Source organism: Psittacula echo, assembly GCF_963264785.1.
Source record: "Psittacula echo genome assembly, chromosome: 2".
In the NCBI taxonomy this organism is placed as follows: Eukaryota; Metazoa; Chordata; class Aves; order Psittaciformes; family Psittacidae; genus Psittacula; species Psittacula echo.
In genome coordinates this window covers 29,674,976-29,700,078 of record NC_137737.1, presented here as the reverse complement: position 1 = coordinate 29,700,078, position 25,103 = coordinate 29,674,976, and the positions used below count along the sequence as shown (strand labels likewise).

At 36.2% G+C, this 25,103-nt stretch overlaps 1 protein-coding gene across 1 annotated transcript in view; it reads right to left on the bottom strand.

Moving 5' to 3' along the window:
• The window catches only part of AGMO (alkylglycerol monooxygenase), a gene marked incomplete at its 5' end in the record, with an annotated part of 197,086 nt that overhangs the window by 61,287 nt on the left and 110,696 nt on the right, over window positions 1-25,103 (bottom strand). Inside the window, 2 exon segments of the mRNA XM_080609608.1 lie at window positions 20,796-20,901; window positions 21,874-21,956. Of these exon segments, the coding sequence (XP_080465734.1) occupies window positions 20,796-20,901; window positions 21,874-21,956 (189 nt within the window).

The following is a 25,103-nucleotide window of genomic DNA, read 5'->3' as shown; positions in this document are numbered from 1 at the left end:
CCTAAGACAGTGTCCTCACAAAGGTCACAGATCCATCCTTACACATTCTTAATGTATCATTGGCTGAAAACACTCTGCTAAGCCATAACAGTGCCTATTAATATGTAATTCAGCAACTCTTTGGGGTAGCCTTGTCAGTTTACTATTTTACCACCATCGACTTCAGCAGCTGAAATAAAGTTAGGTTTCAAAATGGGAAGGATTACAAACAAGCCTTAAACTGCCTTTTTTTCTTATGAGTTTATAACCTATAACAACAAACAAGAATTTACAGATAAGAGAGACAATTGTGAGCACATGACTTAGACCAACAGCCATCTAAATGTTTCTTTTGGGCTAGCCCTCTAACACACTGGTTCTTGTCTTTTGAGAGCCCTGAAAGAAGCAGATTCTGAAAAAGGGTTTAAGGAAGACATTAGTAAATAGTAACTTAAGAAATCAGCTCATTGACATAGTGGAGTAATCAAACAGAATTGAACACTTGAACAATCAGGCACAGGCTCAAGATAGATCTCCTTGACAGCAGGAGGTCATGAGAGACTAATGCCATGCAGTCAGGAGCATGGAGTAGGAGAGTGAGAATTTGGGTGGAAGATCTGAAGACACAGACAAGAAGTTTGAACTTGCTAGGGCTGGAGTTGGTAGAAGTTCAAAAAAAAGAGTGGCATGAATCACAAGTTATCTGGCAGGCATTATTATGTTGCAGTTTGTTCCCTTTGGGGAAAAAGATGTTTCAGAATCTTTCTTCAAAATGGATTGGCAACTGTCACTTGTGGGACCACAAGCATGAAAGGCACATCAAGCTAATGATGAGTGGTTTTCTTCCTCTCACATTCTCCCTTTGGCCTTGCAAAAAAATAAGTCTTTCAACATAACAGGAAATTAATACTAATTCATATACACTCTCCACCTGAAATAATCTGCTGAATATGTGTGATTACAAACACCTCTGTTTTAATTCAGTGCATTTGCAGGGGTAATTTTCATTACAACTCATTTTAGTCCAGCTTCACTAAAGCCAGTTAAGACAGTCTGCCTAAAGATGGAGCAGATAAATACGCTTCACAAGGCAGGCAAGATTCTTGTTAGAAATGAGTAAGGCAGAAATGATCATAAGCATTAATGCAACTCCTAAAATCACAAAAAAGTATTTCCTCAGATATTTGCACTCAGCTCATCTGAAATGACTGGGAGTTATGAAGGACCAGCCAGGGTCAGAACCTAGGTTCTGCTGACTTTAAACACTAAGCATTCTCTAAGTTTGGTTAAACTTAGCTTATGTCTGAATTTGGAAATAACTGAGGCTAGGGGAATTTCACTTTCAGAGTTCTTGTCAGACTTGGCCCACTTAATCCTTTAATTGGATGTTGAACTTTCTAAGTATAAAACCAGAAACTGTACACACTTCTCATATAGGAACACATGCGAAAAATATTGAGTGTATGAAACTGGTGAAGATCAGGAGACTTAGTTTCAGAAAATGCTTTTAAAATATAAAAGTGTTCACAGTTTTGTTAATTTTTTTTAGTAGAAAACAGAATCCAGACATATTTAACTATATTGTTTTATACTAACATGGATGATACAGTTGACAACATTTAATGAGTTTCCCAATATTTATTTCAAAGTAGTGCTTTACATCTTGAAATGAATACCAGGGCTGGCAGGTGTCAAGACTCAATAGGAATTTACTTTCAGAGTAATAATGCAAATTACACACTTGAATTCTACAAAGAAAAGAACAGCAGTAAAATATGTAGCGACAGTACTACGAACTTTGTAAAAGGTGTGACGGATTAGGTTTCCTGATATATCTGTTTTACCCAGCACAACAAAATTTTTGTGACTGGCACTGAATGCAGAAGGTACTTAAATTTAGCTATGGGACCAAACATTTTACTAGCTTAAAATTTCACTATGGTTCTTGCTATTTCCAGAGCCTAAACATTTTGCTCTGATTCAGCATTTCTCTACAGTCTCTTTACTAAATTTATGCTGAACAGGAAATCTTCTAACCCCAATACAAGTTCACTGATTCCCAAGATGGTAGAACAGAAATCAATAAAAGAGATAATTTCCTTAGTTATTTTATAGTAATGTTGAGAGAAAGTTCAAGACTCATTTAATAGTAAAAACTAGTACAAAAGTTAGATGTCTGTATCATTATTAATATACTTTAGTATAAACCAAAAAATATTTGGATGTTTATTTTAAACATAATTATATAAATACTCTAAAAAAGTAGCTCATCTATACAAGTTATTTGAATTTTGTAAAAACGTGCTACTAGCCCTAAACAAAAATAGAAAACACAGACATAATAAAATAAAAATCCCATGGAAGCTAGGGATGATCAAGAAGTGAATGCAGACATATAAAATCTTCCCCACAGACAGAGAAAATTTTCAGCATTTCAGACCAGTAAGGTAACTGCCTTGCGCAAAGGCTCAGGTTAGTGGAAAGGAAAATACAGGCTACAATCCAGCAAAGATTTAAAACACATGCTTAACTTCATGCACCTAAATAGTCCCATTAACGTGAAGTTAAGCATGTGTGCATGTTTTTGTAGGATCATACTCAAGTGACATCCCTTTGATGAATGTTTCTTCCTGTGTTAGCAGGGAACAGTGTTTGATCAAGCCAGCATGAGGTTAAGTGCCCTTTATCTTTCACCTCTTGACTTAGAGAACTCCACTATGTTAGTGGGGGTGAGGATGAGGATGAGAGAAGCAGCATCCAATCCTGAAGGTATACAGCTCAAATTCTGGTTATTTTAAGAAGAGGAGCCTCTAACATAGCTGAAACTGAAGGTCTAAGATTTATATCCTGCAGTTCCTGAGCTGCTTTGGGTTGCAGATAAATTCCTGATCAATACGGTTTAGATTCTTTTTTTTTTTCATAACTTATATTTAGTGATTAATATTGAAGTAGCTCTGCTGATTTCCAGATCAATCTTGTGCTAATAATATACCAATCATTTTCTTTTTTTTCCCTCCAACTATGATAAGAGGCCCATTTGTGTATGTAACCAGCTTGGATCTTAATCGCAACGGCAGTGATTGAAAAATAGCTGCATAATATACCACACTGAACAACTGTGAGACCAAGCTGAGATCTAATTATACATTCCTGGCTTAATGTATCTTCAGGAATGTTCAGTACAGTAAGAACAGTACAACCTAAATATGATGAGAGAAGTGTGCCACAACAGACAACGAAGTTTTGTGCAGAATAAAAACAAGAATGCAGGGAACTATGTTTCCTTCAACAATTTAACTTCCAATTGCTTAAAGCATTTCATAGGGTAATTCTAGATGTTCTTTACAAACACAGTAATCATACCTAATAAACGCATTATAATGTGGGCATTCTTGGATGCATTTTCAACTCAGTTAAACCAACACAAAGAAAGATTCTGTCATTTGCTTAAGCAGTCACTAATTTAACAACAGGCAGGAATGGATCCTCCAAATTCCTGTTCTCATTTCAGAAGTAAAAAGGTTGGATTTTTTTTCCCACCATTTTTATTAAAAATATATTTTGTTACACTTCTTCCAAATAGAGGTTTATAACTGCATGTAACTACTGCACTATGGACTGCCCTAGAAAGACACATTACTAGACTGCATAAGCCACGAGGATGCAACCACACATGCTTCCTAAAATGAAAAAGAATTCAAAATATATGAAGTATATCAGGAGAGAATATAAAAGAGAATTTAACAAAAGGACAAAAGGAATCCACTTTAGATCTTTTGGTGAAGAAAACCAACTGAGGTTTATTAATGGCCACAAACATTTAGTGGCTGTGAAAAATGTTGTCAAAAGTTAAACTGATCCAGAATAGAAACAGAATAGAAAGTTGAGAAGTTGTGTGGGGAAAAAAAAAAAATCACCTTCTTTTTCTTAAAAGCTGCTTTAATATTCCATATATTGTTCCATCAAAGACTGGATTTGAATGTATTTAAATAAGGAATTGTATTAAACCTAACAACTGACTCATTACACATCACTTAAATTGTAGCATCCCTGAATTATGTTTTGTGATGGCTTTGCATATTTCTAACTTTACAGCTAACACCCCTTCCAGTTTTTATTATCACCTTGTTACTCCCATTCCTCCTTCATGATGACTAAAAAACATGCGACTAGAAAATAGTAGCCTTTCATACTTCAATCCCCTGACATCCCCTGGGGGAGTGGATTACTGCATCATAATACTGGTATCTGTTAGTTAATGCTGTGGGCTTCACTCAACTTCAAAGCAAAGATATTAAAGGCTCGTTTTCCACTACAAGGCAGGTGTATTTTTATTAGGTCTTTTTCAAAATTGCTATGACTTCACTCATGGATATACTGCCAACAGCCATTATTGAAAGCTGGACTATAATTGCTAAGGAACATGCCATGTCTGAAGCACTAAACCAGTGTTACTGCAATCCTCCAACAATTGACTGAAACCAAGTGTTACATCATTACAGCTGAATTACAACACACCCATGCCGTACTTTCCATGCGTGCTATTTTAAACATTAGTAGAGAAAAACCTGGATATAAATTCACAGATCCCTAATTTGTTCAAATTTCATGAACAATAAGGGCTGTCTGACAGGCTCTGTTGGCTCTATTTTAGTCAGAAATGTCACACACCATAATTAAATGTCTGTTTGGCTTTTATTGGAGATGGAAATGCTAGCTTTAGTTATAAATTTAAACAACCTGTCACAGGGGAAGACTCCACATTTGTACAGTTTAGGAAAGTTTAGCAATTGTAATTGCTCCAGGAAAGACAAACAAACTAATGGAAACTGTCCTGTTTCTTAACTGGCTTTGTATTAAAAAAAAAAAAAAAGCTAATGTGGCTATGGTATTGCTTTCATCTGTTTTAGACCAACATCTTTGCTTCGGTAGATAAAGTCAGTGCATCAGGACTTTTAATTGCTGTTGCTTAATTTTCATGCAGAAATTAACTGACAATTACAGTGATCACAGCTTCTAGGTTAAGAGAAGATGCCACTGACAAGTGGCAGAAAAATACAATCAGTCTTCCAGAAAAATGTTCGGTTCAATTCAGCACAGTTCGCCCTGATGTTTTCCAAGTGGAAATATTTTGCCGTCACACTGGTATGCAGAGGCTATTATAATTTAAGCAAATCCTGCAATTTTTCTACTCAGCTTCAGAAATTTTACAGTGCCCAGATTCCAGTGGAAAATATTTGATCACTCATATGCTTGGATAGAAATTTGTCACCTGGAATAGAAATCAGGGTAAACCTGCCAGCATCCTTATGCAGACAGGCTCTGCAAATATATACTAGGCAAGGTCTCTGCCAAATAACTTGTGTCTGGCCAATACCACCTTTCAAAAAGTCTGTGAATACCAGTTGCCAATAAAGATTCATTATACCATGTATAGGTAAATATTATCTTAGCTTTTGCATCTACAATTTTAAGCTTACACAGTAGCAATTCATTTGCTGTCCACATACTACCTGTCTGCAAGTTTCTGTACAGTAGCCAATCACAATATTCACACTTCTCACTAGCACCTAAACAATATTCTTCTTTTACTTAAAATAGATCACCGTCAGATGCAAGCATCTCAAAGTTGTTTTTCATTGCACACAAAGTATGTACTATGGCTATTTTAAATAGTAATATCACATGCAAAACTTCACAGTAGATGTTATAATCATTTAAGTCTTTTCCAGCTGCACTGTTTTTCAAGAAGCTAATCATTCCAGCTGGGTTCTATAATCTATTTAAATATAAGTCAATGTATAATGTCTTCTACTTCTGAAAATGTATGCGTACATTAAATTAATGGAAAAAATAATACTATCTCTATATCTCTCATAGTGCAACTTTAGAGCTATTCCCTCAGGCATGGTAGATCCTCCAGAATCATGCACTAGGTTACAGTTGTTAAAAATTAAAAACATTTTAGAAGGTGCTTGTACTAATTTCACCACAAATGTTTGCCTATACATCTTCATTTTCTCTTTTTTAGAAAGCTCATCAACTCAGATTATTTCACTTCAGAATACTATTTACTTTTTTTGTTGTTATGAAGCTTCTCAAGCAGTTTTGTTAATTTTCATTTTAATTTTACCACTATTTTCACCTATAAGAACTACATGACAACCATCTAGTGAATAGATATTAACATTTGATTCCTAGCAGTAACATTTAGTAATCTCTTTTTTTTTTTTTAATAAGTTTCCTATTTACCTGACAGATTAGGTTGTTTTTTCCTCTTCTTCCTTTCCTTCTATTATATCCTTACACACAACATCATCACTTCAGTTTTTCTAACCTCTTCCCATCAAAAAGTCTTCCAGTGTCCATAAGCCTCACTAGCATGTCAGTTATTTCAAGCTCTTTCCTCAAACCTTTCTTTATAGTTCCTCCTATATTACTTTAGATTTGCTATGGTGTTTGTTCTTTCCTTCTTTCTGGAAATATTTGTGAATACTAAGGTTTATTTTAGAGGGCCTTTTTTCACATGAAGAGAGCTAATAAATGAAGTTTTTCCCATATTAAAGGGAAGCGTCTACATGTTTTTATGTGCATCAGCCAGGACAGCTAATGCCAAAGAGTTAACTCCTTTTTAGCACCTTGATCTCCGATTCTTCTGGCTATTGATTTGTCACAAGCATTGTTTACTGAATTCTCAACAAGACTTCAATTTATTTCCGCTTTTGCAGAATAAGTTGGTGGCTGAACCATTGCTATATCACAGATGAATCCTCAGTCAATTCCTTCCAATAATAGCAAAAATCTGTTTGCAGCATTAGAGCACTTTCCTAGTTACAGCATGACCAGGGATCACATTTGGTCCTACATCAGAAAACTTAATTTTCATGTGCTTCCCCCCCCAAAAAAATAAAATTAGTAAGTCTCATGACCATGAACTCAGATAGGATAAGTCTATTAATCTGTTGTATATTTGGACATTTTTATTTAAATAAAATACATTTCTATCATTTTTTCTTTTATCAAAAGGTCCATTGTGTAGGTATTTGCTACAGCTGAACCCAGGAGAATCTTATATAAATAAAGTTTATTTTATGCTATTATGTAGGGCTCAATAGATACATCAAGTTTTTAGGCCATCATGTAAGCTTAGATACACCAAGTTTTTTTGCAAGCTCTGTCCTTCTTCTGCTTTTGTATCCTTCTAGACATTATTAGCCCAAGCACAAATTCTATCATCTCTATGGGGATCCCACTCTATTCTCCAAGTGTCTCCCCCTTCCCCCCACCAACTATATTACAGTCTTCTCAATATTATCGTGTGTCTGATTGTCAGCTTGGGTTAAATACAGTTTAAATTATTTGTCTCTCCTGTTTCCAACTAAATTTTGCCTTCTTCTTTCCCAATAATTCTAGATATAATCATCACCACTGTTTATATAATATCATTGATTCCCCTCTCTCCTGAGATTACCCATATTCACAAGTCCAGATCCGTTTCTAACAACATACCTGATTCTCATTTGTTCATGCATCTAAGATTCTCATGAAGGCCCTTGTCTTCTTATATTTCCAATATAGCAATTCTCTCTGCCAAAACCCTTTATAACTCACTGATGTCCACCTAGAATGCTACTGAAATAAACTGGTGTCTTAGACTGCCCCTTTGGCTACATTATTCCTCTCTGTGTACATTTCCTTTGGCTCCCTAATTTTCATAATTTTAAGGATCTTTTCAATATGTCTCTGTTCCCTGAGCTAATTCTGTTAGCTTTCATTATCAACATGTTCAGTTTTCATAGATATATTTTGTGATTTCTTCTCTAATGGTCATAATGCTTATTCACATTCATCTGCTGCCTTTTATCTCATGTTAACACTGCACATGCCTGGAAACAGGACTATCATTTTGTTCTGGGTCATAATAGCGTCTTGAACAACCTTTAGAATACCTGGATTCCAACTAGTTTAACATCACAGTTAATACAGGAAATATCTACTTTCAAGAAGCACATTGCAAACAGTGATTGTAGTGATGAAGTATTTTGCTACTTGCAGTCCAGCCTCTCATTAGTGCATTAAAATACTGATTTGCTACGATAGAGTGCATGGACAGCAAGGTGCTTTAGGATTTCCTTTACACAGCAAAGGTCAAAACCAGCCAAATATTAACTATGAGAACCCTATAGCACTAAAGCAACAGTTGAAAAGTATTTTCCTCTCTAAATATTTTAAACAGAAATAATCTCAATTTTTATATTTGGAAAGCATTCTTTTTAAAACCAGACTGGCCAGAAGAATATTTTAGAGCTGTTTATTTTAGTATGTAATAACACCTGTAAGGTGAATATAATCGTTTGCACTAGTGAAGAGATCTCTTTACATTGATGACTTCTCTCAACTATTTTAACAGTGAAAGCAAAACAAAACTGGAAAGTAAGTGAACTACCAAATTTCATCTAATAACAAGACAATCTGTTCCGTTCAGCAACATACTTCAAAGTGCATATTCAACCAGAATTTTTCAGGTTTTTAGCTCCCATTACAATAAAACAACAAAGTGTTTCATGCATTTCATGCAATGCTAAGTGTTATTTTTAAGCTAAGCAGTATGAAAATGCTGGAGGAGAATTAGCTCCAGAGAGCTGGCATTCCTTAGAAATTACTGTACCTGAATAGTTACACATGCATAATTATATAATTACACTTGATGGCAGCAATAGCACATAAAGAATACTATTAATAGCATGTAAAAACTGCAGAAATCTCATCAAGACAAATATCCTCTAAAAGTATGAAAAGGTGGCACTTAATGCAGAATATATTTTAGTTTTACATTTCAGCGTGACAATTACCATGAAAGAAAGGATCAAAGTCAAATGGTACAGCTGGCAGCTTGAGAATAATTTAAGAGTTGTACTGGCACTAGCTTTTGGTTTCAGTAAGATGGACTGCATTAACCGTAATAGGGAAATGATGCTGGAGAAAAGTCATACAGCATTCTTGCCTGGCATTAGTACAACATTAGCTGAACCTGCAGTTTGATGACTTCATACAAATTTAAGTGAGAAAACTTCTGCTAATGAATATGAACAACAGCAATGTCTCCTCTGCAGTTTTGGGACAAAACAATAATCCAGCACCACATTTAGGCTTAAATCATTGATTCAGGAACTCATGAGCCCTGATGAAATAAGATTAGCATGTGCCTACAGCAAATACAATCATAGCTTCTCAACCTTGTCCCCAAACTACAAAGAGATAACCTGTCTGCAAGGACATACATAAATGCATTATAAATCAGAGCAGCCAGGCTGGAAGGATGTAAAACAAGCTGTACAGATAATGCTGTACAAACCCAAGGCTCTTCCCTCATTTCCCACTCTCCATGTAAAGTCTGAATTTTACAGTATTGCAGAAATGGGATCACAGAGGCAACTTCTTGTCATCCAGTTCCTTTACAAAGGGAGTAATAAAAAGACTTTGGGAGAATGTACAGATCCTTCTTTCCACCCTTACCCTAACTCTCTTCCAGATCATTAGAGTATCCTTTGGAGCAGCTGTGCCCTGCATGGACTGGAGAGTGTCTGTTATGCCTGCTTTCCCCTTCTTCACTCATTTTCTTCCATGTGGCTTTTAATATTTGAATATGCATACTCTGTCCAACAAAGGATAATGTTGCATTTGATAATACACAACAGTCACCAATTTCTAAGTCCTTCCCTCAAAGAAGCCTGTACCTTGAATGATGGCAAAAGTGTGACTTGTCTTAGCTGAGTTTTATTCAAACAGATTTAGCAGAAGACCTACATTTATTTCTTTCAAAAGGTATTAAGCACAGCTTCAGTTTCTTAGCAATTAAGCCAACAACACAGCTCCTTTTCAAACACAACTTTTCAAAAGATGCTTTGCATTCTAAAGACTCTAAGCCACGAGGCAAACATATGTCCACACAAACACTTCTGAAAATCAGAATCTCCTCTGCCAAGTGTATTATGGGTTCTCTGAAAACTACTGGCATATATGCCCAAATATACACATTCTAACACATGTAGATTTTACAGTCACAATATGTTGTTCTGTAGAGTTTAATAGTATGGATTACTGCACATGACGAAGCAAAATAAAATAATGAAGACCATGGAATTTCATCTCCACAAAGATCAAAATAAAACAGCAGAGGATGTAAAGTGGTGGTTGGGCAGGTTTTATGTGGACTGTTCAGGAAAAATGGACCAGGTTTGCTTGTATGCTGCTTTCACAGCTACTATTTTTGTTAATTTTGCAATCTGATGCTTTTGATTTTTATTTAATCCTAATAACTTCTGAAAGCCACTGAGTTTACAAAGCCAAAAAAATAAACCTGGATCCACTAAAGATCCTGTTTTCCTACTTCTTAACTCTCTACTAACCAGGAATGGAATGGTCAGTTTTACATCGCTGGAAGAAGCAGATTTGATTAATCTTGTGGATTGAGACTTTTTATTGGAACTTGGCAGAAATTAGTAGATGCTTAGAAGGTGATAAATGGTCCAACAAGACACTCAAAACCATCAAATTAAGATGGCACCAATTTATATAAAAATGAAGGCTATAAAACTACATTTGTTCTATTGCTGTTACTAATCAGAGTAACACTGTATAAATTGACATTACAGTGGGAAATAGTTATATATTAATATACCGTGCTACTATTTGTTTCTTGTTATTTAATTCATTGATAGCTGTGCACTACATATATACATAAACCAGAGACACTATTTCTCCCCACCCAATATATGTAACCAGCTCTCCTTGAAGCTCCTTAGAAGGCATTTTCTAAGATCTTCATAAAGTCCCTACTGAGAATTTCTTACTCTAGAATTATCTGTTTCAAGTGAACTACTTTTGAGTAATGTGTAAGGACAGAAAAAAATCACGGTGTGAAAAAGCTGATCTCTCAGGTGCTAATATTCTACCAATACAAAGGGCTTTGTTAAAACTGGGGCAGTGTTTGCTTTTTTTAATATCCAGTTTCCCTCTGCTAATGGGAAGTTTCTCACTTCCAATGGCAAGATCATCATATATTCAGACAAAGCACTCTATTAACTCTCTCTGCTCTTGGAAGTAGAGATCAATTTAACAATATCAAACAATTTATTTCTTGAAATATATAATTTCAAGATAAATGCATTTATGGCAAGTTGAAGGCTTTTGATTTTATTTTAAATGGAGAAGTTTGAATGAGATGGTTTTGTTTCAGGCAATACCTCCGGCATTTGTTACTTTAGAATAGTGGGAAAAAAAACCCAAACAACCGTAAAGTGAAAACAAAAAAAGTGTGTCAGCCCAAGTAGAATGAAATATTCCCAGCACCTGCCTCTAACTTCCCACTTGTTTTTGTTTGTCTTTCATTTTGCACAAGAAGTGAAAATTTTTCCAGTGTTCATGAATGTTATTTTGTATCTTTATTTTATTCTGCTTAGTGAACCAGAAAATAAAGGTTTCCTATAGCTCTCTCCTGCTTGTGTCAAAAGGGCAGAGCATATTGGGCAATGGCAGTTTGAAACTCCAGCAGAGCTGCTGAGTCTTTACTGACCAATTCAAATATTCAGCACATTGATAGCACAAAATATGCTCACTCTTGTGTAGCCACTGACAGAGGGCCATAAAATGGTAGGAACAATTCTATCTGGAGCAAATAGATTTGATCAGAAATCTTGGGCTAGGATGCAAACACACAACTGATAAAACTGGTTAAAATTGTTCTTTTTTGGAAATTCACCATAAATGATTTTTTTTCAGGGCTTTTTAAAAATTAATTCTTTTGTGTAAGTCCTCATATGAATCTTCTCTACTTCCTTTCACTATTTTTCCCTTTTTGCGTATATAAGAAAAAAAAAAAGGAAGAGAAGGAAAAAGGAAGAGAAGGAGTAAGTTAAGAACTCCATTTTTCAATGCCCTTAAAACTACAAGCATATAAAAGCACAGGCCTTTTTTTTTTTTTTTTTTATTCCATTTTTTTTTCAGCCAACTGCACATTTCAGACTTCTATCCAGCAGGCATGGCAAATTCTAGCCAGTTGTTCCCTAATTTTTTAAATTTATGAAGCTCTTCTCGGTTGTTGATATCTTGGTAACACATGTTTAGGTCCAATTTACAAGTTTGACAGTTGAATTCCTGGGTTTTTACACATTTTATAGTCTGGGGATGCATTTTAATAAGCCTCAGATATCCCCAGGAGCTAATTATAATCCATACATAGTATGGAGGATACACTTGGAATAGACTCAGTATAGTCCAACAGTTTCATTGAAAGTGAGGACAGCCCAACAAGATACTAGAATTAGACTACTCAGCTGAGGACAACAGAGAACCTTTAAAAATACCTTTTCTAAAGAAAAAGAGTTTCTAAAGAATGAGTTTTCTAAACAAGGCAACGGTTCAGTAGGCTTCACTCAAAGTCAGGAATAAAAAAATTGCAAGGAACTTAACTAGGATGATGGCAGCTCTATCCAATGCTTACATAGTGCACAGAAGCTGTGTAGACCCTTTCACGTATGCACAAAGGCAGGTATCTGTCTTAAGATGTTATCATCTAACTAGATCGTTCACAGATAAAGGATAGTGCAGATATGGAGACATGTAGATATAAAACAGTGCAGTTAATAGGCAGATTCTACTTCTTAACATTCTGCTTAACCACCACTTTTAACTGTTTCCTAATACCTGACCTTCTTTGTAGCTAACTTACATGATGCCAACAAGAAAAGAAATAAATATACTTTCAGATTTATAGTCACATGCAGATGTGCAATGAATTCAGGTAATAGCTAAGGACAAAATATATCATCCTTTTCTCCATAAAATCAAAAAATGTTCAAACTAAACCCAGGCATTTTCAACTGCATATTAGCTTCCAATCAGCAAAATAAACAACCTATTCCAGACATTTCATGGGCTCCACATGAAGACAAACCAAACAAATTCTGTCAGGACAGATGTGATCACTCCCAGACTCAATAGGGGGTTGCTGCATTATTTTGCCTTAGTTTCAAGTGATAACTAGAGCTTTACATGTACTTTTTTTCCCATAACACCTATTTCCAACTCTTAAACATACAAAGTGTTTTGTGTGTTCTGCATTTGGGAATCAGTTGTTAAACATAGCATTTGCTAATCTTCTTTCATCAGGCAATTTTTATTTGGCATTGGCAAGAGAAAGAAATTCTGAAACATTCTCTTTGCCTTGTGTAATACCCAAATATAAAATATAGTATTGTTGCTTTCTCTATATTCCCTCACTCTAAACATCATAGAAAACAGAACTTGTACAAAGGAATGATAAAACAAGGCAGTAATAAAAAGTCAGAAAACAAATCACAGCAAAGATATTGGCTTGATTTTATCTTATTGATCTGTTGCCCACTTTAGACAAGAGGCACTGGTTAGAATTTAGCATGCAATTGCCCAGATGTCATGAACTAGTTTTCAGCCTCTGTGGTTATTTCAGGTGCTGGTATTAGAAAAACAAAGGCCCAACTTTTACTATGCTTTTCTTTCCTTGTTGCTCATAAGAAGATTCTGAATAAAGACTGATGATTGAAAAAAAAGTATCTTTTGCTCAATTCCAATAAAATACATTACAGAATATTTTCAGTTAATTTCTTCTAAATACAGGTATTGATTTGGCTTTGCAATGGCTGATGTTACAGGCTGATTCTGTGGGTTTTACACAGACATTCTGTTCCAGAAATGTAAAGTTTTCACAGCTGCCATGTTCTGCTCACTGTTACAGAAGTGGGAAGGGACATTTATGGGAAGAAGAATCTTGTACTTCCATTTCCCTTGTAAGATGTATAAACTGGGTAACCCTGGACTGCATGTCTTTTTTGCATTTAGGTTTTCTCTATTTAAAATCTTGTGAGACAAAAATATCCAAAATTCTTTAAATACTAGGCTGGTTCTTTGTGGTCACCATGTATCTGCCAAACCCAGATTTATTCCACATCAGAAATAGCTAGCTTAATTAAAGCTGTCATCTCCTAAAAGCTAATTCAATCCCTCTGCTTGTCATATTGAGGATAAAATTCAAACTAAGCCATCTGCCTTCCTGGATTTGAAGGTACAGCTCTCCTCCCTTTAAGATTAGGAAAATTCCTGCCTGCTAGTTGCAATAGTTCTGGTGGCAGACCATCAGATTTTTTGAAAGTCTACTAATTTTTCGTATCAGGTTGTCCTAATAAACATACATGCAAGCAAGTATGATAAGCTAAAGCCAGCTAGGCCACAGAGCACACACACATGCAGCAGCTAGGCATGGCGGGGCTGGAAGGCTCCCTGCTTGGGGATGCTCAGCATGGCTGGGAGACACAGTCTGAGAGATGCAGAAGGTGTCTTCTGCTTATCCCCTCAGTCTTTCATTCAGGATGCAGCAATAACCCATCTTACCTTTGCCTTTGACCCTTAGAGACTGCAATATGCTAATGTGCTTTACACTATACCTTTAAATCCACTTTGAATGTATAATGTGTAAGAGTGTAAACTGATCATAAGCACTGGCTCTGCCAAGCATACAAAACATGAGTCTGCTGCCTTTGCATCTCTCCTACACAATCTAAATGGTACGTCTGTCTGTACGCCTGCCTCTCACTCCAGCATATGCCAGTGCTGCTTATGTTGTGATGCAGAGGTGCCTCTGTGCTTACACAAATGGTTAATACTGCAAAGAAGGCACTCTCTGAGCACTCCTTCACTGGAATTACTTTTTTAAGCTCTTTAAATCAAGGAAAAAACCACCAAAATTACGCTACAGATTAGTTTTCCTACCAGTACTACCTCTACAGAAGAAATCCAGGTATGAAACAAATATATGCATTTGTCCATTAAACAACAAAAAGTCAGTTAATACTCCAGTACTGGAACTGCAATTACACAGACAGAAACATCTACCCATGTGGAATATCTCAGTTGTCACCAGGGATTAATATCAGTGAAGCAATTCACTGGTATGGAGATTTCTATTACTATTCATGTGTTATTATGACGCAGAAAAGAATGCAGTTTGATGGGGTTTGTAGCATTACTTGCTATTAGAAAAAATATGCTTTAACATAACCAGTCTGCAATGCAAATTAAAAACAACATATGTGAAATGGCAGCTTCATTTTTTACAAAGACACACTTAAATGTATAACTGATCATTAATAATTTCATTTGGCATGGCTGTTATGTTTAAAATGCAAACATTACATACAGATACAACCCAATCGCTAACTTCTTTGGGCTAAGAAAGGTTAGAAAATAAACTTTGCAACTATCAATGTGAGTGCTGACAGAGCAAAACGCAAAATTTCAGACAATAGGTGTGGATATATATTTTATTCGTCAGAGTACTACCTTTGCTTCATCTTTGACTGCATGCTTCTGATTTCTATTAAGTATGACTACCTCCTTGTCTTGTCAAGCAATTAAAGTGACAAAAGTAACAGCAGATGCCTCTTTCATAGTTGAAACTACAGCAAGCAGACCATAGCTTGCATTTTATTACAACCACTCTATACAGCCTAATAATTGCAAGGTAATTGAAAAGATCCTGATAATAAACCACCAGTTTACTTTTTTTCAGACAAAATAAATGCATAACCCAATTCAGGCTTCATTTTAACGACACATTAGATGGTTTCCAACTTGTCTTGATTTTTGTTTTATTTTATGATTGTAAATAAACCCTGGAAAATTCCTTCCCCGATTTTACCACCTGAAACTGCAGCTGTTGGCTGACACTATCAAAGCCTCGCAATTCCGAACTCACGTGCAAATCTCATCAAGTGCAGACACTTCTAATTGATTCCAGAAGTTTTTCTTTTGCTAAGATCAGCGGGCAGAAGAAGAATAATGAGCAGCTTTTAAGCAGAGGGGGGAGGGTGTTGAGCTAGGAGAGTGGAGATTTTAAAAGCTCCAGCTTGGCTGCTCTGCCAGAAATGCAGAGCAATTTTACGGTCAATTGGCCAGAGCATCTGGAACTATACATCACAGTCTTTAGTTGATGGTGGTGAAGCTGACTCTCAAACTGGCTAAGCCTAAAATCAGTAATGACTCTGCTGTCACACCTAAGTGGAAACTAACTTAATCTACTGCCAGATTTTACTGTGACTTTTTCTAAGGGACATTATTCCCCTTAGGGCAGTTGTCAAGAATATTAAGTCCAGTCCCGAGGATACACTGCATGGTATAGCAGACTTTTCTGAATGAAGCTAACACAGAAAATACAGATTACAAGTTGTGTTTGTTTAATTCCATGTGTGCTGACAAGACATTTTATCATAAGGCAGTAGAGTTTCCTTCCATACCCAGCTTCATTTCTAAAATACATTTAAAATACACCAGCCGATCTAGTTAAGGCACAGAGACTGCATAAATGCTGAGGTCATAAATCACAGTGCAGGGCATGGAGCTTTTGCCTTAATGGAAACCAAATATGGGATATGCTGCTCCTTGAAAAGTGGCACAGATGATCATAACAAGGGACCAAGGAAAAATGCTCCAGAGCAGAAAACTATCATTTATGTGGAAATAAGTTCTTATGAGTAAATGTTTTTTTAAAGTCAAAACTCGTAAGTCAGTATTCTAATGCTGGTAAATTACACTAAGAAACAAGTGAGGTAACAGCAAGTCGTTGTATGATGAAAGCAGAAATAAGTAGTGGGGTAATATATCACGTTAAGAGGGACTGCTGTGGAACACAGAATACAGTGCAAATCAGTTCTTTAATAAAGGGATATTATATATTTTATCCAGACGAATTAGCTGACAAACTCATAAGAAATACTAGAATTGCATCAAAGATCAGAGAAGCAGTCCATCTGGTACAGAGTACTGTCACCAAAAGTGTTTGGAACAGCTGCATCTACAAAGTTTAGATACTCTGGAGGAGTAAATAAACAATTTGACCACAACCGAGTTTATTTCTTCATTCATTAGTTATGGGCTGAATTATACAGCACCACAAGATTCTATATCTCTTCCAAAGTTGGTTACATTTCTAATGCACTGCATGCACACATAAAACAGAAAATAAGTTATTAATTTAAAATATCACACATGTATACAACCTCTCTTTTTCCCTCTTTTCCCCAATGAAATTTTTCCTTGATTTTTTTCCCTTCGTACCTGTAAATTAATACATGACTGCTAGTGCACCCCATGAAGGCACCGCATGAAGTTGCAGTGCAAGAGGAATGTGGGTGAGATTTACTAGCAGATACAACGCCTTAGCAGAAACAGAGGTAAAAGATAAACAAGCCCATCATGACAGACATCTGCGTTACCTCCTCCAGCTTCCTCACTTCTAGCCCCTTAGCTTGAAAGTCTTTCTCAGTACTGAGTTGCAGCCACTATGAGAGAAGTTGGTGAAAATATTTAAGACCAGCTCCAACAACATGTCAATGTCTCTCATTTCTACTTGCTCCTCATTAGTACTGCTGTCAAATAGCAGCCAGTGCTTGACCAAAATCAGCTCATGGAATAAGCTGGCTGATGCCAAACCATAGCATTTGAATGGAATCACTTTGAAGAGGTGCACCATCATCACAGATTTATTTTTGCATATCGTGCCTGCTGAACTGTCACATAACTGAACACACAAGCAATGTTTTCTGATTCCTCCAGGTGGTTAGGAGACTCCAGGCAGTTAGGAGACTCCAGGCCCAGTCTGACAGAAAATAATTTGGCTTTAGTAATAAACATGATCATCACATTACACAGGCATGAAGTAATCAGCCTAAAGAAAACTAACTAGGATGTGGTAGCAGAGATCCTCAAGCAGAAACACATTAGTTTCTCAGTTTCCTGTCCACCTATAACCAGTCAAATATATCTGTGCCTCCTATCATCAAGGTTTTCAGTGACCTCCACTCAAGAAACAATTCTTTAAGATCTAAAAATTTCCTCAAATATCACTTCTTTTCTTAAAAAAACCCCAACCAAACCCAACCAAACAAAAAAACCCTGCTACTTTCACCTAATCATCCATATGAAATACCACACAGGGATCAGAAAATGCATGCTGAGAAGTGTGCATTGCTCCACCTCCCGTGAGAATTAAAAAGGTCACTTTTCTAATCCTGATAATTTTAAATTATTGTCTTGTTTGAAGAAGGAAAGGACACCAGGAGAGACCCCCAGAAGTAAATCTTGGAAGGACTTCAAATATAATAGCAGGGAGAACAATATCTTTACATAATCAGAAAAAAATTACACAAATTTCCTATGTAACCAAGGCAGGTAAACACAAATTCTAAGTATCAATAGATCCAATACCGTACTTACTAGACCTGACACTGTTAACAACCATATTGCACCTTCAGCAAAAACAGAAGTCCTTTCTCACAAACTTCTAGCTTCATTTTTCTTCCACCTTGCCTGAGCCTCAGTATTAGCAATGTTTCTTCCTCCACAGCAAGTTGCATCAATTCACTAAAGAAAAAATTTTCAGCTGCCTAAGCCAGACCTGCTGGCTAACACAATTAGCTGGGCAGTGAGGGTAACAGAGGAGCAAGTTATTCCTGTTTCTTGTCAAAAATGGACTACCTAGTCAATTCCAAATAACGGACTAAAAAAATAGAGAAGTATAATGTAAAGGACCGACACGTCGGACAGAGCCCTGAGAAACCTGGTCTAGTGGAAGGTGTCCCTGCCCATGGCCGGGGAGTTGGAACTAGATGATCTTAAGGTCCTTTCTAACTCTAACCATTCTATGATTCTGTGATGAAAGGAAAAGCATCAGAGAGAAAAAATGATAGGAAAGTACAATAGGGAAGAACTCAAGATGGCAATAAAGTTAAAATTTTAATGTCAGATACACGTAAAGAACAGAACAAGAACCTTTTCATGTTACTGTATTCTTGAAAGAATAGGAAGCTGTATAGTTCCCTACAAACAATAGAAACAACAATCTGATAATTTTACTTTTACTAATTTCTTAGTAAGAGACACTTTCACATATGCACACACACACATCAGCAAGGCCGGTACATTAATTCTTTTTTTAAATTCAGCATGTATATTGATGCATTACTTTCCCCCAAACCAGTTAGAATAGCCAACTAATTCAAGTCTGAGAGCTATCTCAAGGGCTACAGAATTAATTGCCAAATTTTAGAATTTTTTGCTTCAAGCCTAACGAATGTAGTAGGCTACTCAGTAAATAATAAAAAACATTTTCCAAGTGATATTTAAACAAGTAAAATGCTTAAAATGTCTGCTGAGTTCTGGCATACTCTTATCAAAGGAATTCAAGAACTGTTTGATTTACATACCAGAACTTTGACAATGTAATAATATGGGGGGAAAAAAGCAATCCAATGCTTAATTAATGGTATTTATCTAGCCTTAAATATTGTCTGGTAGTTATTGTTTCTTATCCAAAGTAAAATGACCAAAAAAACCCCAAAACCCAAAAAAAACCCCCCAAAAAATCCCAAAACCCCACAGTAGCATAAGCTATTTTCCCATTCTCCTATTGCCCAAACTCTTATAAAAGCAGGAGAATCAACCCTACTACTAGAAACCTCAAATTAGGAAAGTTGCTGTAAATTTTGCAGATGTTTCAAGTCAAAGAAACCATTTTGAACTTGGTTTGAATCTCAATTCCTACTGTTTTATTTCATTCTTTTCTGGTTTTAAGCCAAAATGTAACTTTCTGACAACAGTTCTACTAGTCTAGGAACTCATTCACAACCCTGCTGATAACTGTCTTTGCTGGTAACCAGAACTGAGTAGCTTGGGATTGTTATTCAAACCAGAACCAGATTAATGACTCAGTGCTATTTAATTCAGATAATATTAACAGAGTTATTATGAAATACCAACTGTCATGAAAAATAAGAAAAATGTAGACGTGCTGGTTTTGTCTGGGGTGGAGTTAATTTTCTTTCTAGTAGTTCATGTGGGGCTATGTTTTGGATTTGTGCCAAAAACAGTGCTGATAACATGAGGACATTTTAGTTACTGCTGAGCAGTGCTTACACAGAGTCAAGGCCTTTCCTGCTCCCCACACCTCCCCACCAAAGAGCAGTCTGGAGGTGCAGGAGAAGTTGGGAGGGGACACAGCCAGGACAGCAGGCCCCAACTTGACCAAAGGGATGTCCAATACCATATGATGTCATGTTCAGCATATAAAGCTGCAGGAAGAAGGAAGGGTTTGGGGGAATGTTTGCAGTGATGGCGTTTGTCTTCCCAAGTCACCATTAAATGTAATGGAGCCCTGCTCTCCTGAAAATGGCTGAACACCTGCCTGACAATGGGAAGTGGTGAATTAATTCCTTGTTTTGCTTTGCTTGTACACACAGCTTTTGCTGTACCTGTTAAACTACCTTTATCTCAACCAACGTTTTTGCACTTTTACCCTTCCAGTTCTTTTCCCCATCCCATCATGAGTGGACTGAGTGGCTGAGTAGGGCTTAATTGCCAGCTGGGGTTAAACCACATCAGTAGACTAAAAATCAAGTCACAAACAAGATAAAAATAAATCCTAAGAACACAGAAGCAATCATATTTAATCAGTCCAAAGGTCTATTTAGTCCAGTATCCTATGGTTGTCAGTGGTCTCAGTTTGTACTGAGGTATAGTATAAGTACAGAACAAAATACTTGATATTTATGACCATCCAGCTTCCAAGCATTTATATTTTTATTTAATAATTATTAATAGAATAATGAATCATTATAATTAAATATAATAATAATATGCAGAAGCAAAATATTTAGTGCTTCAGCTTCTCCTAAAAAGGTAAAAATTCTAGAGTCATCAGCATAGACACTTCATAATAAATGTCTTACCTCATATGCATTGTCCAAGGAAGAAAACTGACTCCTGAAGTAGTCAAGTTTGTATGCACCCATGAAGACTAAGCAGCGGATGATTTCCAAAATTCCTGCTTTAGGCCTAGAAATGGGAAGTTCTTCAGGTTAACATCCAACCTTTTATTCTTCGATAACTTGAATGAAAAAGAGAATGTAGAAATAATCTGATGTCCTGCACTTATACCAAGTTGTCTTTCTTAACTTTATAGTTAAGTTTTTATAGTATACATCTTACATGGATTTGTAACACTGAATTTGCTGGGAGTGAGAATACTCAAACACATATAGCCATTGTCTTTTGACAATACTGAACACTGCTACATAAATAGTCCAGAATCTTTTCAGAAGTGTATTTCTGTAAAGTTTTACTAATTCACATTCTTAATTCCCTAAGCTATACACATCCTTGTTATATGGACAGATTTTTACCTATTCTGAAAGAAACTGTTCAATCCATAATGACCAGCATATGCAAAGAAGAACTAGTACCTCAATCTCAAAGGAAGCTTCTATCCCACACTTCTGCTCTGGCAGGGCAAATAGCTTCTTTGTAAGAAACTAGCTGATATTTACTGTTCTGTTGGGTCATATTGCCTGTATGGACTACATCCATACTGCACATCTCTCTGGGCAGGTATATTCAAGATCCAATTTGATTTGAATTTCTACTGATTAAAGTTAGTCTTAGCACCATCCTTCACATGATTTTGAGTCTACTCTGAGCTACATTGTGTACTTTTCATATACCACCACTGCAGCTGGCACCTACAGCATGCGACAGAACTGACACAATATGGTTGCAGTGTGAGCTTGTGACAGCCTGCAGGTCCCACTGGTCTGCCAGTCCCAAACCCAGAGATGTGAACTCAACAAATACAAGAGCAGATGTGAGTAGCCCATCCCTAACTTTTCTGCAAGTGACTAGAGATAAATAGTCACTAACTGGTATGGGAACACTCCTAGGTTTAGGTGCTGGCTAGCTATATACTATTTTCTGGTCAATAGGCAGCAACGTATGTATTTGACTCTATCTATATTTATCTTTGTATCTTACCTGTTCTCCATAAGTAGTCCCAAACAGGCCAGGGAAAGGATGATAAAGCCAGTTATCAGGAGAACAGTTCTCTGTGATAACATCTGTTAAAAAGTACACAAAGAATTTATTTAGAGAAACTTTCTGAAGAGAAATTCAGTTTTAACAGAACAGTGGCTTCAGCTTTCTGTCAGTGATGTTAGTGTCTGCTTTTAAAGAAATCTGTTACTTTAAATTTTACAACCAAAATACCTGCTCTGCATAGCACACTTACCGGGAGTGTTATATACAGCCGTTTCCTGAATGCTGCATTTCTAAAATAATGATTAAGATACTCCCTTCTGCACTATGTGTTTTCCCAAGTTACTTGATTCTCTTATGCCTTCACTGAAGAGGGAACAAACTTATTTCTAGATAAAAATCCCAGCAGCCCTCATAATTTTCTTAATTTTATGTTACCAGGTCTTTAAAACAGTCATCTATAAATCCCAGTGGATACCAAAACAAAACATTGGTGAGAGTAAGAATTCATACGACATGACAATATGACCATAATTAAGAAGAAACAAAATTAATGTTGTCCCTTCATGACAACTTGACACGGTTCCAATTCAGCAAAATGCTTCAACTCATATCATTAACTTCAATCAGACCTAAAACACTTTCAAACATTAATAAGTGTATTAGTACTTGGATGAGGCCTTAAAACTTAAATCTAAATTATATAAACAAAACTCAGGAAAACAAATATTATTTTCACTGTGAAGTTTGATTTTTTTCTTTTCATTTATTAAATGTTTATGTATTCTACACAGCTGCCCTTGAAAATCAAATATTTAACCAGTTTTCTTGTTCCCTCCCTGACTTCCTTTCAAATATTAGTTTTGAAAAGCCTTTGTTTCTTCATTTAAAAAACAACAAAAAAGCCCAAAACAAAAGTAGTGGATCTGGCTGAGTTACAGGAATCCTTTTGGCCTTCAATAGCAATAAGGTTTATGAACAGCATCTTGCACTTCAAGATTATAGGCACTGGAAAAAATAAAAATCTAGGCATGTCTGCCCTGATTTCAATAAATCCCACTCGGTTAAATGCCCACTTTCCTCTGGTGGTGGCCTCTACCCCTCAAAGAGATCTAAAGTATCTGTGAGCGTGGGAGGCCACAAGAGGATATTCTCAAATTTTACAGCTGTGTGAACTTACAGTGCCCATGTTTGTAAAACACATCAAACCACACACTCAGTTGGGGCAGGTTTCTGTTGTTTTACTGAAGAATCACAAGCACCTACTTAGATATCCTTAAGAAGCAGTTATTGAAAAACAAAAATTCCACAATCCCAGCAATATGCTGCTAAACAGCAGCCCACCAGTTTACAAGCCAGAACACACTTCTCACAAATGACACCTGTCAAGCCACTCTGTTGCACAGGTTTATACAAGGATGTATCAAGCTCATTACTGCATTGCTATGTTTCCAATCTGTTTCATCCCTCCTCATGATAAACTTGCAAAACCTCAGATGGATGATTACCACCATCTACCTACCTGTAGACCTTGAGAAAGGATATTTTTATGCTTTTCTTATGATCTTACCCTGGGCATATGCTATTGGCGCATCACTAGAGAGAGGATATTCAGCTAGATATTGAACTTGGGGGAGACTCAGTACAGCAGTTACGTGCTGAGATTCTCACTTAAGTCAAGTGGGCTTATAATCCTTTATCAAGGTTTGTATCACTTGGAATAAGTTTGCAAATTCCAGACAGAATTTTTAAAATTTGTCAACAAAAGATTAAATTGAGGGTGCTTCTTTTTGAAAACTTCAGTTTCTAGAATCTGAAAATCCCACAAATGTTCTAAGTTTAGAAGGCTTTGCAGTATTAACAGGAAGCAATTTGTTCTAAAGTGACAAAATTTTTGGAGAGCTTTTTATAAAAATCAGGCACAGACTCTAATTAAGTTTAATAAAATTAGCAGTTCTGAAACTGCTCATCTAATCACAGTAAATTTAACTACCACTTCAGCTTCCTGTAGAAACTGGGTCAGACAAAAATTCAAGAAGTGCATGAAGAATTTGTCACAGTCATAACAGAACCCATCCATGAATTTCTTAAAACATGTTTCTATATGTTTTTCAATGATTGTTACTTGTCAAATAAAGGAGTCTGTCAGGGAACTAGGGCTGGAATTCAAGACTTTTCTTCTTAGAGACTATCCTCATTTTTAAGTTGGAGGATTATATGTTTTTTTTAACATAGTCCTTCTGGCCAGGTGGGTCTGATTTTGATTTGTTCCCATGCAATGTACTAGCTTCTACAGGCTGCCTTAAAAATGTTTCCACAATGGTAGGGCACTATTCTGAGAAAAAGAGCATAAGGTTTTGTATCCCCTTTAGGAAGGAAAGACAACTGAGCATCAAATCCAGATTTCAAGCAAGTTACAATACAACATATGGCTAAAACTACACTTCATGGAAAAAGAATGAACCTGGATGGTTTTGAAACAACAAATGTTAGTATTTGTCTTCAGGAAGAATCCAACAGTACCTGCTATGAATGCGTAAGGGTGTCTCCAATTTCCAATCCAAAAGAGCTGTATTATTTCACATTCTTCTGCCCTCCCAGTGTTTCCAAACTGGCTAGCATTAGACAATCAGTTACCAAGTCCTAGGTAGCTGGGTTTTCTTGTGTTCCAGTTTCAGAAAACTCGGATGCTGATTCATTCTACCTTACATTCAGTATGTTTATTGAAGTGCCTAAAACTCTGCTATTAACCTAGGCTTTCTCTGTAATCAGTGGAGAGAGAGCAACTTCTGAATGATTTTAATTCTTGTGACTCACTAGACTGCAAATCTAGAGGCTAAATTTGGTCCCTGCTCCAAGAGTTGGATTTGAGTGGATGATGGACACACTTCACTAAAGCAGGCACTTTGGGGTCATATTTGAGAGGTTTCTCTCATAACTTCTCTAATTCATTTTTCTTACTTTCTTTGCTTAAAGATATATTTTAATTGCTATTTCTAGAAGAGTAGGAAAAAATTATTTTAGAGTTAACATATTTTCAGGAAAAAATAGCAATTTTTAGTAAAAAATTCTGTTCTATTATATTGTTACTGATTGACCTTGAAATACAATAAGTTTTATATAAGAGACACTAATATTGTAGTTCAGATTGCAGCTTTTTCTCCACAAAGAAAGAAAAGACTGAATACAAGAATTTGGAGTGTGATCCTGCAAAATTATCTTCAGCATTT